Consider the following 13,385-nt stretch of genomic DNA (forward strand, 5'->3'; position numbering starts at 1 on the left):
ACCCCCACAGGGGTTGGTCACACATTAGACATCCTGCACATCAGATATTTGCGTTATAATTCATAACGGTAGCAAAATGACAGTTATGAAGTAGCAACAAAATCGTTTTGCGGTTGGGGGTCCCCACAACATGAGGAACTGTATTAAAGGGTCACAGCGTCAAGAGGATTGAGAGCCACTGAGCCAGAAAAAACAAAAGCCAGGGCTGATTTTCACAACTCAGGGTCAGTCAGAACACTAACCCTTAGCCATCCTATGTGGAAAAGAAAATAAAGTGATGGCAAATGACCAAACTAGAAGGGGGAGGGAGGAGAGTAAAGGAGCTGTCTAGGCTGATTGACATGTCCTGAAAGCCTTCAGCAACTCCTGTGCTGACAGAGGGACACAGGCCTTTGCTGTAATGCAAGCAGTTCGTACTTTCACAAAATATTGAAAGACAGATTTGTAAAGCTTTCCAAGTTGTTGGTTGTGGGGCAGAAAGGTAAAGCTACTTAATAACAGGCAGGTATGGTGGAATCAAAACATGGTAGTGGCGAGCCAAGCACAGTGGTGCATACCTTTAACCCCAACTCTTAGAAGGCAAGGCAGGGCAGGGGCAGAGGCAGGTGGATCTCTGTGAGTTTGAGTTGAGGCCAATAGTGAATTCCAGGACAGCCTGAGCTATAAGACCCTGTCTTGAAAACAGCAAAAAAGAAAAACAAACAAACATGACAGCTTGAGGAAGACACCCCAGAAAGCTTGACAGGCCTTAGAACATCAAAGGTCAAAGACTGGAACCCTGGACTCCCGCTCCTTGTGCTGGGGATAACCCCAGTGTCCCTCATTTCAGGTGAACGGCAGGTGTCTAGGTCACCCAGATGGATTCTGTCTACTGTCTCTCCAAATAAGAAGCGTGTGCAGTTTGCACTGGGCTCAAAACGAAAACAAGTCACCAGCCACAGGCTCAGTCCTGTAATTTACACACAGGCTCTCACTAAGGAAGCAAGGGAGCTTGGAAGCATTCCCGTTGCACCGGCTACCTTCACTCAAAGTCCTGGCTCCCTACGGAATGTCGCTTGCCACCTTTTTAATTTTGTCTTGTAAAATTGTATGCGTATGCATGTTTTGCCTGCATGTATGTCTGTACACTGCGCCTTCACCTGGCTCCCAAGGAAGCCAGAAGAAAGCATCTTGGGTGAGATCTTCTCTTGACAATTATATGATGATTGAGAAGTCCTCCATCTTCTTAAACGGTGAAAGTAGCTAGCTAGTTTTCAAGAAGGGGGTGAGAAAAGACAAAGGAGGGAAGTGGAAGTGTTCACACTCCTATGGCTTGGGTTGCAGGGAACACTCCCAGGATAACCCCTGGAAAAGTATTCTAGCTCTGCCAACCTCCAGATGGGTCTGGCTGCAAGGCTCCTAAACTCCATGCCCCTGGACAGCTGGTCCCGAGGCGCAGTATGTGAGAACTGAGACACCTCCCGGTTTACACTTCTTTCTTTGTGTAGCATTTAAATATTGTAACGCTAATAGTAGCAAGCAAGCTGGCCACACTGCCAGTAAAACCGGAAACTGCCGTTGGTATGAAAATGATTCTCTTGTTTGTTTGCCTAAAATTTTGGTACCCTTCATGTTGTCAAGAAATAAGTCCAAGAGGCTGGAATGAACCTGTGAGAGTGTGAGGCTTGAACTGTGGCCAGTATGTCCAAATAACCAGAGGAGGGGGTTGGTGCTATTTCACACCATTCACCTCCATCAGGAGAATGATGCACCCCATGTTTTCAGAGAGCAGAGCTCTAAACAGAGACGCAGATCTTTGGCATTGTTGAGTAAAGCTTAGGGGGAAAAAAACCATGGTTTTGTTATAATTTGCAGTATCTTGTTTCATTTTTCTCCTTTTAAAATAAGAGTAACATTTAGTTTTTAGGTTCTTTTTTAATATTTATATTCTATTATTTTCATCCTACCCAGCCCCCAGCCAGGTTTGGCAACCAGACAAATGCTCCCATGTCAAAATTCAGGTTAAATTGCATTGAAAGTACCAGTTCTCCTGGTGAGAGTCAGTGAGTTACTAATTAAAGTCTTAATCTCTATCCTCTTCTTTTGACACTTGGGGGCGGGTCTTTCAGGGCAAAAGGGAAAGACCCAAGCCTGTCTTCTGACTTTCATTTACACGTCCCCTTTTATTGAGGGGTTCGAGGAATGCACCTCTGTTTGGAGAGCCTTTCCTAAGCCGAGAATGGTCTGCACCTGTGTGAAATGACTGGGTCAGAAGGTGACAGCCTCCCTAGGCGTCGGAAATGAGGCCGCCTTCCCTTCTGCCGCCTTCCCTTCTGCCGGGGTGGATGAAAGCCCAGTTCACTAGCCGAGTGACAGTATCTGCTGAGTCACGTTTTCTCCTGCGGGACTGACTGCAGCCACAAGGCAGGTGCTCTTTTAACCCTAGTCCTTTGTGAGCTGTTCAAAGCATGAAGTGTAAAATGTCCTTGGATTTCTATTAAAAAAAAAAAAAACTAAACTAAATTTTGATAGCCACCCCCACACCCCACCCAACAAGACTTAACTCTTTAGTGATGCATTGAGAACTACTGGACCACATCACCTCGGGCTGGGACTGGTTAAGATTTCACCCTCTCCCACAAGTGTGAGCCAGTGAGGGCATTTGCTAAATCAGAAGGATTAGGCCTTGACCTTTGTACAAGTCATCTGCTGTCCTTGAGTCCTTCTTTCTCCAAAGCAACTGGACACTGGACTAATCACAATTTTCTTTCTATTGGAGTCTTGGAGGTTCTTGTTTTCTTTCTTAGTGCCTTACGTGTGAGGGGTGATTTTTTAAGAACTAGAAGACAGAGGGAATAGACAGAGCTAACAAAGCCAGGGTCAGGAGCAGCATCTTGACACAGTTAGTGTCCCTTTTCTGGGATTTAACACCTCACTTTGAACAATAGTGGGCTCGTTCCATTTCACACTCAATAAGCATTCCTAAATGTTGGTTGATAGTGAGATTAAACATCAAGTCACCAGGCTGGACTTTACTGTGACATGGGGGCCGGCTTCTGTACTCCTTTACTGTTGGTTGACTAGTGTGAAAGTCAGGTTTGGTGCTAGGGATTAAAGTCTACACTGCGGTTGTGGCTTAGGGAATCCATTCTCAGCAGCCTACACTGGCCTGTCTTAGGAAATTCAGATGATGGGGCAGGGTCTCTGCCGCCATCTTTCTGGGTAGCTGATGGTGGGTGAGGCAGAGAGCCTGTTTCCCAACACTTCTTTCTAAACCCTTAAGACCTCACAGAATTTCATTTGTAGGTAAATTAGCCAGCAGAGTACTTTCCTTGCCAAGTAAAATCATGAGCAGGAAGCATCCTCTAAAGGCAACCGACAACACTATCTTGGTGGCCTTTTTCTTCGGTACTGAGCTGTGTAAGGCGCGAGGCGGGGGGAGGGGGGTGTCACTCCCTAATTGAGTGGCACTGGGCTTGCAGGTGGTGACTCTTGGTAGAGACACATTTTCCTTTTCAACATTTGTTTCTCCTCTGTCACCCACAGCAACCGCCATTGGATGTCCTGTGACTGAGGAGCCAGGTTTTGAAACTTCATTCTTATTATGCCTTTGGAGATGGAGCCCAAAATGAGCAAATTGGCCTTCGGGTGCCAGAGGAGTTCCACATCAGATGATGACTCCGGCTGTGCGCTGGAAGAGTATGCCTGGGTGCCACCAGGCCTGAGGCCAGAGCAGGTAGGAACTGGCTTCTCTGATTTGCTTTCCAGGGACTTCCGCTCTCTTCCACTCCTCCCTGGCTGCCTTTGCTTTCTAAGGTCTGGTTTGGTTTCTCAGTGGACGCTTCTGTCATGGCACTCATGGATCCCATTGCCCCACAGCAAAGTCCTGCTTCTGCCCTGCTGTATTGAGTAATAAAATGCAGGGCACCATGGGTGTTTCTGTTCGGACTTGGGAGGAAGAGAAACTTACCTGATTTGGATCCCCCCCCCCATACTGGGGTTTTGGGGGAGGGTGTTGTTTGTCTTTTAAAATGAGGACTCACTGTATAATCCCTGCTTGCCTCCAACCTCCCTCCTCTGCCTCCCAAGTGCTGAAATTAAAGGTGTGTGCCACTATTACACATTTCAAAGCTTCAGAAAGAAGAAAAGGAAATAAAAGGACTGTCCCCAGAACAGTTCTCCATTCTGCTTCTCTATGGAAGAGGCATGCAGTGCTGCCAGTAACTGTGGCCTGATAAGTGCAGTGGGGATTAGAAAAGTGTCACTGCGGCACTTCCTTTGTTACCGCCGTTGGAAGGGTGGAAATGATCTGTATGCCTGTTTTATTTTCCAACCTCCTCACGATGAAGCTACTGAAAATTCTCGGTAGACCTTGCACAGGCAAAGTTATCCTTCAAAACAAAAGATGCCAGCCCCATGTCTGGTTGCGAATTACCTTTCTTGGAAGGGGGGAGGGGACCCCTTTGAGATAAGGTATCCTTATACAGTCAAGACCCTAAGTGGTTAGTGAGAGTCAGGTAACCGGAAAGCTTCTAGACCAGCACGGGAAGCAGAGGGATGCTGGTTGTTGCACTTGGAGGTGGAATTTTGACAAACGGTTTTGCGGAGAGACTCCCTTACTTCTCCGGGTGGGTCTGGGTCTGTAGAACTGCCGCTAGCAGGCGAGTCCCAGCGTCCCTAATCTTTCCCTCGAGTGCCCCTGATTCCATCTCAGCATTGCAATGTCCTTTGCAGCGTCCATCAAGGGATGTTCCTAAAAGACAACAGAAACATGAAAATGACGTTAAGTCCCCTTTTCAAATCGAGCTAAGACCAGCTCAGCAGCTCCCTTCGCCTGCTTCCTGGGGAAACCGGAGATGGCTATTGTACATACCACCCACCCAAGGGAGCCTGTAAAGCTCATGCTGGAGAGAACCATGCTTAGAGGCTGGGCCTTGGCTCTTGTCACGCAGCCTGTGTGGCCCGTCTGCAGAATTCACCCAGCACTCCCCCTTGATCCCTCAGCTGACCTCTGCAAGACTGGGGAACAGTAACCATAAATGCGCACATTTGATAGCACGTAATTTATGATGCCCTTAATTGTCACTACAAATTGCATTCCTGAGGAGCAATTTAGCAGCTGGATGCGAGAGGGTGCTAGCAGATGCAGGTTTGCACGGCTGCTGAGTCGGCTCAGCTGGTCCCCTCATTAGCTGCAGGAGGCCAAACCCTGCAAGGAGGGAAAGGGAAAGCCGGGCAGCCCAGACCTTCCCTCCGTGCACTGATGCCATCGCGCGCTGCTCCCACAGATCCAGCTGTACTTCGCGTGCTTGCCAGAGGAGAAGGTCCCTTATGTCAACAGCCCCGGAGAGAAGCACCGGATCAAGCAGCTTCTGTACCAGTTGCCGCCGCATGATAACGAGGTAGAGTAACAGGAGGAAAGCTCGTTAGTGAAAAGAAAATAAACAGGAAGCGTCAAGGGACCTTTTCGAAATCTCTTCACTGGGTAGGCCTCTCGATGGCCCTTCTTAAGACGCACCCCAAGACTACAGCTTTTCCTAATTTTAAGATGAGAGAGCTCCGCAGCAGGAAGCTTCCTTCCCCTTACGAAGGTTATTTCTAATAGTTTTCAGCCACCCACTTATTATCGGTACCTTTTGCTTGTACATGCAGGGTGGGCACTTCGGGTCCTTCTGGATTGAAGGCCTGAGTGCCCGCAGAACAGAGTGAAAGTGGCAGTTACCCAGTTTCAACCTTCTCAGGAAGGTGGTATCTCTTTTGCCGATAAGGACCGAGATTAGTTCACATTTAGAAAATAGTAAGCCACACCGTTCTGTCAGATAGTGTGTCTTGTTTACAGAGCTTGAGGTCCATGTTACTATTTATTTATTTATTTATTTATTTATTTATTTATTTTGAGACAGGGTCTGGATCTGGGTATATAGACCAGGCTGGCTTCGAACTCCTAAAGATCTACAGGTCTCTGGGTCATGGGAGCTGGGTGTCACCATGAGCAGCCATGCCATATTATAAGTGAGGATTTGGGGCAGGGCAGTGAGTTTTAGTATTTTACTTCCCAAAACTCTGGGAATGAAGACCAGTAATGACGGTCCCCCAGCATGCTCTTCGGTTCTCTTTCCTATGAAGGTGCGGTACTGCCAGTCTTTAAGTGAAGAGGAGAAAAAGGAGTTGCAGGTGTTCAGTGCTCAAAGGAAGAAAGAAGCTCTCGGGAGAGGGACCATTAAGCTCTTGTCCAGAGCAGTGATGCACGCGGTGTGCGAGCAGGTAGGAGCGCTGGGGGGGGGGGGGGTGCTGCAGGGTGATCCAGGGGGCTGGCAAGGGTGCACACACCCTACAAGAACTCCTTAAAAATCGTTTTCTTACGTCTTCACTGCTGTGACTCCTGTGACAACAGGAGTGGGTCTGTTTGAATGAAACTGCCTTGCAGGGGGGAAAGCCTAAATGTAAAACATAGATTATAGTGAAGGCATTTGGCCCCTTACTAGTGGTTCTCAGTAGGAAACGCACCCCAGTGGGAAGCCTCTAAAATGGGGATCAGCTCAGATATACTGGACAGAGCTGGGAAGAGTGGCTCAGTAAGGCCATCAAAGGTTGGCTAGCCGTTTAATCGCCAGCAGGAGCAGACAGAAATTAAAGCCATCCTAACAGACTTGTGGCTTATTTTAAAGCGGGAAAAGCTGAAAACGAAGGGCCGTTCTAACTTCAAGTCTTTGTTTTTAGTGTGGGTTACAGATGAACGGAGGCGAGGTGGCAGTGTTTGCCTCCCGCGCGGGCCCTGGAGTCTGCTGGCACCCATCCTGCTTTGTCTGTTTCACATGTCATGAGCTACTGGTCGACCTCATCTACTTCTATCAGGATGGAAAAATTCACTGTGGCAGGCACCATGCAGAGCTGCTCAAACCTCGGTGCTCGGCCTGTGATGAGGTAAAAAAAAAAAAAAAAAGTTCATCCCTTAATGATGGAAAAAATAATAATAGCCAATATTCCACTGCTCCCAACTAGGCAAAATAAGCGAGTCTCCCGCTTTTGTTCTGTATGGGTATTTTGAAGATAACCGGAATTCTATGTAGCTGATAAATAGAGGGCAGCAGGTGCCTCTGCTTGTCCGTGTTGTGTCTGATCAACTGTAGGGGGAAAAAACACTGCAGAAGAACATACAGAATATGGTCTTTTAAAAAAAATGATCCTTTTTGAAAATACAGGAAAGAAAGAGCTCAATGCTGTCGTATAGTCAGCAAAGATATGGATGGACCAGGTCAGTACAGGGTGTAGTAGAAGATGGATGACAGTGTAAGATGAATTGCTGCTGTCTCTTACATTATTATTATCTTTTTCAATAAAGTTCTTGTTATTTTTGAAATAGTCCCAATGAATCTAGGCAGGTCTCCAACTTACTATGTAGCTGAAATGAGCTACTGAATTCCCTATCCTCCTGCCTCTGCTTTCAGAGTGTTGTTGGGATAGTAGATACAAACTGCGATGCCCACCGAGCTTTTTATGTTAAAGTAACTTTAAGTTATGAAAGCGTCAACCAGATAATGGACGGAGCCCCTTATACACCTTTCTTCCAGCTCCCTGGTGCTAACATCTTCCCTAATAGTGGAGAACAAGAGCGGGAACTACCAAGCAGTGCCTATAGCTATGGGTTTTACTTAGATTTCATTTCCCTGTTTTGGAGCCAACAGTGAGTTTACTCAGGCAGAGTCATATAGAAACAGGGCATTATGTGATTCCTAAGATGTTGTACAGGGTTGACACGGTGGCCAGCTACACACAAAGATAACTTTGTGCCTGGCAGGGTCACAGTGCTCAAAGGACATAAGCGCCCCTCTGATAGCTTATGTAAGTTACAAGAAGGTTTAAAGATTAAGTAAGGCTTAAAAGTAAGTTTAAAAGTTGAGAACATATGAGCCTCACCTTTAAAAGAGCCAGGAGTCTCGTGTAGCCCAGGTTGGCCTCAAACTCATGTAGAGAATGAATGACGCTGAACCTGGGGAGCAGGAATGATCTTCCTGCTTTAACTTCCCAGGTCACCTTCTAGGGTCCTTTTAATATTCCACGGTGCAATCCAGTGTTGCTCCTGGCATGTCTTCTTCAGTCTGGGGCAGAAAGTTCTCAGTTTATATACCTACACATATATCTCTTCAATGGAGTAGGACAATCTTACAGTCCTTAGTGTGCAGGTGGCCCTGCGGGGTCAGATGAAGCTTTTCCTACACAACTGTTTACACCGCCCCAGCATCACTGTGGCTCTGTCCACTCCACATACTGTTTACACCGCCCCAGCATCACTGTGGCTCTGTCCACTCCACAGACACTTTACTTCAGTTAAAACATGCACCGACCAAAAGTTACGTGACTGCCAGCGTGTGCTCTGCCAGATCATGCTACCGAAATGATCCTCGGGAATAAAAGTGTGACGAATGAATTCTACCTCCAAGGAAGAAATGTTCTTTCGTGTTTAAGCCGATTTATTTAGTTTCCCCTTTGCAACACTGTCAGTTCATATTCTTGTAGACTGATCTTTGTCAGTGAAATGAAAGCACTGAGAGAGGCCAGTACCCGCCTGTAGCTATCTATACAGATACATTTCATAGTAGAGTTGACCATTTCTTTCTTACATGTATGATGAACGCCAAGAGTATAAACACAATATAACTAAAGTTATAACTGAAGTCAGTGGGTCAGATTTTCTATGGCTATGAAGCACCATGCTCACCAGGCGGTGCTGGCACATGGCTTTAATCCCAGCACTCAGGAGGCAGAGGCAGTCAGATCTCTGAGTTCCAGGCCAGCCAGGTCTAGAAAGTGACAGGACAGTCCAGGGCTACAAAGAAACCCTGTCTTGAGAAACCAAATAAAGTACTATGCTCTTCAGACCAGCGCAAATCAAACAAGTAGGAAAGTATTATTTCTTCAAGGTCACCAAGGACCCCGATCAGGATTAACTGAGCAGAAGGATAGAAAATTAGAACAATTATAGTTACCTTCCAGATCAAAGACCCCCTTCAACTCGAAGCTATCGTGTACTCTTTTCCACGTTTCTTTGTAAAAGTCCAGAGCTTGCAATTTAAGGCTTGAAAAGCAAATAAAAGCGCAAGGACAGCTTGGGCCTGGGTTTCCCCTGGGCAGTACCATGCTTTGTTTCTGTTGACGCTGTTCTGACTTCTAGACACCTGGGCCCCTCACATCCTGCATACTGTCACTCAGCACTGTCCGGCAAACTCCATTGGTCTCTTGTTGCCAAGTCCCGGGAGCAAGAGCTTTTCTACTGGGAATCTGCTTCCACGTCTGGGTGCCCTGTCCATGTGTCACCCTTCCTGCTCCATCACATGCCATTTCCTCCTTGGTGAGATTTTTCTCCCATTTCCTTCTCCTCGCCTCACTGCTGGGTCTCGTCCGAACAGCCTGTACTTGTTCAAGATGTGGCATGTGACTTGTGCCACTACAAGTGGACACAGCCACTTTATAGCTCCTCACACACACTCCTCACCTCTTTCTCTTGCTGGGTGACCTAGAGGGCTACAGCCTTCACAAGGGCCCCCTGCAGCAAGAACGTCACCACAAAATGAACCCCCGAGACCTGCATCAGGGCCTTTCAGCTCCGGTTTGAGAGATGGGAGCGTGTCTCTCGAGACAGCGCGTGCTGATCTTCCTCCTGAGGCTCGGTGTTTCTTTCTAAAGATAATTTTCGCCGACGAGTGCACAGAAGCCGAGGGGCGCCACTGGCACATGAAGCATTTCTGCTGCCTCGAGTGCGAAACGGTCCTGGGCGGGCAGAGATACATCATGAAGGACGGCCGGCCCTTCTGCTGCGGCTGCTTCGAGTCCCTGTACGCCGAGTACTGCGAGACCTGCGGGGAACACATCGGTAGGTGCGACCCCACCCACGGCCCCGTGCCCCTCTACCGACCCCACCCACGCCCCGCCTGCCCTCTACCGACCCCACCCACGCCCCCGCCTGCCCTGTCGCTCGGCGCAGCCTGGCTCCTTTGTTAACGTTTGTGAAGACTGAGGTAGAATCGAGGCATGCCGCAGCCAGTGCACGGCACCCCAGCGGCTGTCAGATGAACGCTGGGTTCTGATTATTCACAGCAAGCAGCAAACACGGAGTCAGTGAACGCTGAGCTGTGACTCCGGGCACGTGCGCGGTTAAAGTCCCAGGAGCCTCCAGGGTTCGGTTTGGTTTGGTGGTCCTGGGAACAAAACCCAGAAACTAAGAAAGGCGTTTTTGTCGGTCTGTTAACACACCTGTCTCGTGTGTGCCTGGTGTTAAAGCCTCTCACTGAAAATACACTGGCAGCAGGCCAACGATGAGGTCTTAGCCAGCAGCACGGTCTCCGTGGTCAGAGCTTATGTAATACGTGTATCTGCGTGTGCGCAGGCTAGACAGGGCTTCAGCTGCAGAAGTACCAGCAGGAAAAGCACAGAAATACGGAAGTCACCTGATGCTAAACACATCAGGTGCAGGAAACTGGATTCTAGTACGGGAGGTAAAGCCAGAGGGTGGGTCCCTTTGTGTAGCCTCAGTGAGGAGCACGTTGGCCAGTTCGAGTCGTGATCCTTCTGCAGGTCTGCCCGTGACCCCGTTACGGCTGTCAATTTGGGGATTACCGATGAGTTTTTGAATGGGTAAACTGGAAAACACATCTTCTACAAACAAGGAAGGTCCGCTGAGCGTGTGTGAGGCGCATGTGAAAAGATCAAGGCAAACACAGCGCCAGCTGTGTGGTGTATGTACACCTGCAGCCCCAGCACCCAGAGGCCGGGGGCAGGAGGAGCAGGAACTCAGAGCCAGCCTGGGTTCACGGCTGGCCTGGACCACATAGTGAGACCTTGCCTCACAACAAAACCAAGCCAGAGACATTTCCACCACCCGCAGCTCCCCCTGCCCACAGCTCTCCCCAGCACCTAACCGTCCGCCCGTCCTCTTTGAACACAGGTGTGGACCATGCGCAGATGACCTACGATGGGCAGCATTGGCACGCCACAGAGGCCTGCTTCTCCTGTGCTCAGTGTAAGGCGTCTCTGCTGGGATGCCCCTTCCTTCCCAAACAGGGTCAGATCTACTGCTCCAAGACCTGCAGCCTGGGTGAAGACATCCACGCCTCTGATTCCTCTGACTCTGCCTTCCAGTCGGCCCGCTCGAGAGACTCCCGCCGGAGCGTGCGCATGGGCAGAAGCAGCCGCTCCGCGGACCAGTGCAGGCAGTCTCTCCTCTTGTCGCCCGCCCTCAACTACAAGTTCCCCGGGCTTTCTGGCAATGCTGACGACACCCTTTCTCGGAAGCTGGATGACCTGAGTCTCTCCAGGCAGGGAGCAGGTTTCACTAATGAGGAATTCTGGAAAGCCAGAGCGGATCAAGAAGCCTCTGAAGACCCCGAAGAATGGGCTGAGCACGAAGATTACATGACGCAGCTCCTGCTCAAGTTCGGCGACAAAAACCTCTTTCCGCAGCAGTCGGGCGAGGCGGACGTCAGAGCCAGTGAGCACTGGCTACCCGACAGCATGGTTCCAGGTAAGCCCCAGGTAAAGCCGAACCACCAGAGCCTCGCCAGTAAGAAGTATCAGTCCGACATGTATTGGGCGCAGTCCCAAGACGGGCTGGGCGACTCTGCCTATGGCAGCCATCCGGGGCCTGCCAGCAGCCGCAGGCTGCAGGAGCTGGATCTGGACCACGGCGCCGCAGCCTATCATCAGGACCAAAGCCAGTGGTATGAAGACTCGCTGGAGTGCCTGTCGGACCTGAAACCAGAGCAGAGTGTCCGGGATTCTATGGATTCTTTGGCGTTGTCCAATATCACAGGTATGTCGTCCAGGGGTCGTGGGTGTTTGGAAAAGCAGGCACTAAATTACAAATTACAGCCGAGTGCCATTAGAGGGCGGGTTGTTTGAAACTCTGGACTAAGGAAGGCGGTTCACTTACGTGCCACAGGTTAGGAAAATGGATGTATCCGTGTACTTGAGCACACACGTGTAACATTCTGAACATAATCTTTGTGACAGGAGAAAACGGATTTGGATAAGGGAGTCTGTGTCTGGATTATTAGAGATTCTGTATTTAGATTATACTGTATGAATTCTAAAATATTAAAATTAGCCGGAACATAAGATTTTTAAGTCTGGGGAAAAAAATGTCTAGATTGCTCTGTGGCAAGAGATAGCAAACAAAGAAACAAAAACCTAAACGTTTTTTTCTCATTATATTGCACTTTAAGCCAGGTGGTGGTGGTGCACACCTTTAACCCCAGCACTTGGAGGCAGAAGCAGGAAAATCTCTGTGAGTTCAAGGCCAGCCTGGTCTATAAAGTGAGTTCCAGGACAGACAAGTCTACAGAAAAACACTGTCTTGAAGAAACCAGTTAAACAGAGAGGTAGATAGCTAGATGGCTAGATAGATAAATAGATAGATGATAGACAGCAAAAAGTAAATTGTGCTATAGTGTTTTCAAGGCAAATTCCTATTATTTACCCATACTTTGTTAAAATAACCCTGATCTATAGAAAGCGTATTTTAAATGGGAGTTTAACAGCAGATTAGGCTGTTTAACCCAGATTAGGTTGGTGTAAAAAGCAGTGTGTTGTATGGCTATAATACAGCCAGGAGAGGGCCATATACTGTCTCCTGCAAGAGGGATTTGTGTAGAAGGCTGAGATACTGTTCCATCTCCGCTCCTGGCCTGTCATACATGAGTTCTGTCATAAAGGAGATTCTAGGAAGCGTGGTGGGTGAGATTGTCTGCCAGACCCCCTACAATTAGGTGGAAGTTGAAGTGTCAAAAGCTGAAGCTCAGGGCAGCAGGCACTCTGCATGAAAAAGGCCCTCGGTTTAAACCCCCAATGCTGAAAACTAAAATCTAAAAATGCTAGAGGCTGATAGCCCTTGAGAATGATGGGGAGGGAGTTAGTCTTGACAGTCTGCCTGTCCTGGGCCCACAGACCTTTGAGTAAATCATATTCTAGCAGATCTTGGTTGAGAAATGCGAGCAGTCTGGAGGCGGTGTATTTTACAGACTGAAGTGGAATAACTGACAAGACCCAGGGCTGGCTTGACCGTCCCTTTCAGCCAGGTCATATACTTTCTGCCCAAGCTACTCAGTTCTGCCACTGGGGGAAGCAGCCCCAGGGAGCGTATGGGCAAATTTGTGCCACTGTGCTCCGGTGTGACCACACAGGGCAGGCTGCCGGTCTAAGATGAAGACCACCGCCCACACCAAAGGGGTTCACGGATGACACAGATGAGAACGTGTAGGTGTCATACCTTCTGTTAAAGGGATGGAGAGGCTTCTGTTGTGAATAGGTGTTAATTTAGCATTGACGAGGGTCATATTCTCAGCTGGTAAACAATGCACGGTGCTTTCCCCGGTGTGTTTTAATCAGATAGTTAAATAGAAAGTTTCCCCTGA

The 13,385-nt window shown here is 48.6% G+C and overlaps 1 protein-coding gene and 1 long non-coding RNA gene across 4 annotated transcripts in view; one reads left to right on the top strand and one right to left on the bottom strand.

Annotated features, from left to right (window-relative positions):
• The window catches only part of Prickle1 (prickle planar cell polarity protein 1), a 90,359-nt gene that overhangs the window by 74,705 nt on the left and 2,269 nt on the right, over window positions 1-13,385 (top strand). For all 3 annotated transcript variants that reach the window (XM_060388764.1, XM_060388765.1, XM_060388766.1), the window contains exons 2-7: window positions 3,526-3,715; window positions 5,268-5,381; window positions 6,106-6,243; window positions 6,700-6,903; window positions 9,664-9,850; window positions 10,922-11,785. In XM_060388764.1, the coding sequence (XP_060244747.1) occupies window positions 3,584-3,715; window positions 5,268-5,381; window positions 6,106-6,243; window positions 6,700-6,903; window positions 9,664-9,850; window positions 10,922-11,785 (1,639 nt within the window). In that variant the 5' untranslated portion in view covers window positions 3,526-3,583. The remainder of the gene's footprint in view (window positions 1-3,525; window positions 3,716-5,267; window positions 5,382-6,105; window positions 6,244-6,699; window positions 6,904-9,663; window positions 9,851-10,921; window positions 11,786-13,385) is intronic.
• On the bottom strand, window positions 1,895-5,356 carry LOC132655762 (uncharacterized). Its single transcript, XR_009593583.1, has 2 exons — window positions 5,226-5,356; window positions 1,895-4,732 (listed from the first exon to the last, which is right to left on the bottom strand). It is a non-coding gene; the product is annotated as an uncharacterized LOC132655762 (long non-coding RNA).

Source organism: Meriones unguiculatus, chromosome 8 (genome assembly GCF_030254825.1).
Source record: "Meriones unguiculatus strain TT.TT164.6M chromosome 8, Bangor_MerUng_6.1, whole genome shotgun sequence".
Taxonomy (NCBI): Eukaryota; Metazoa; Chordata; class Mammalia; order Rodentia; family Muridae; genus Meriones; species Meriones unguiculatus.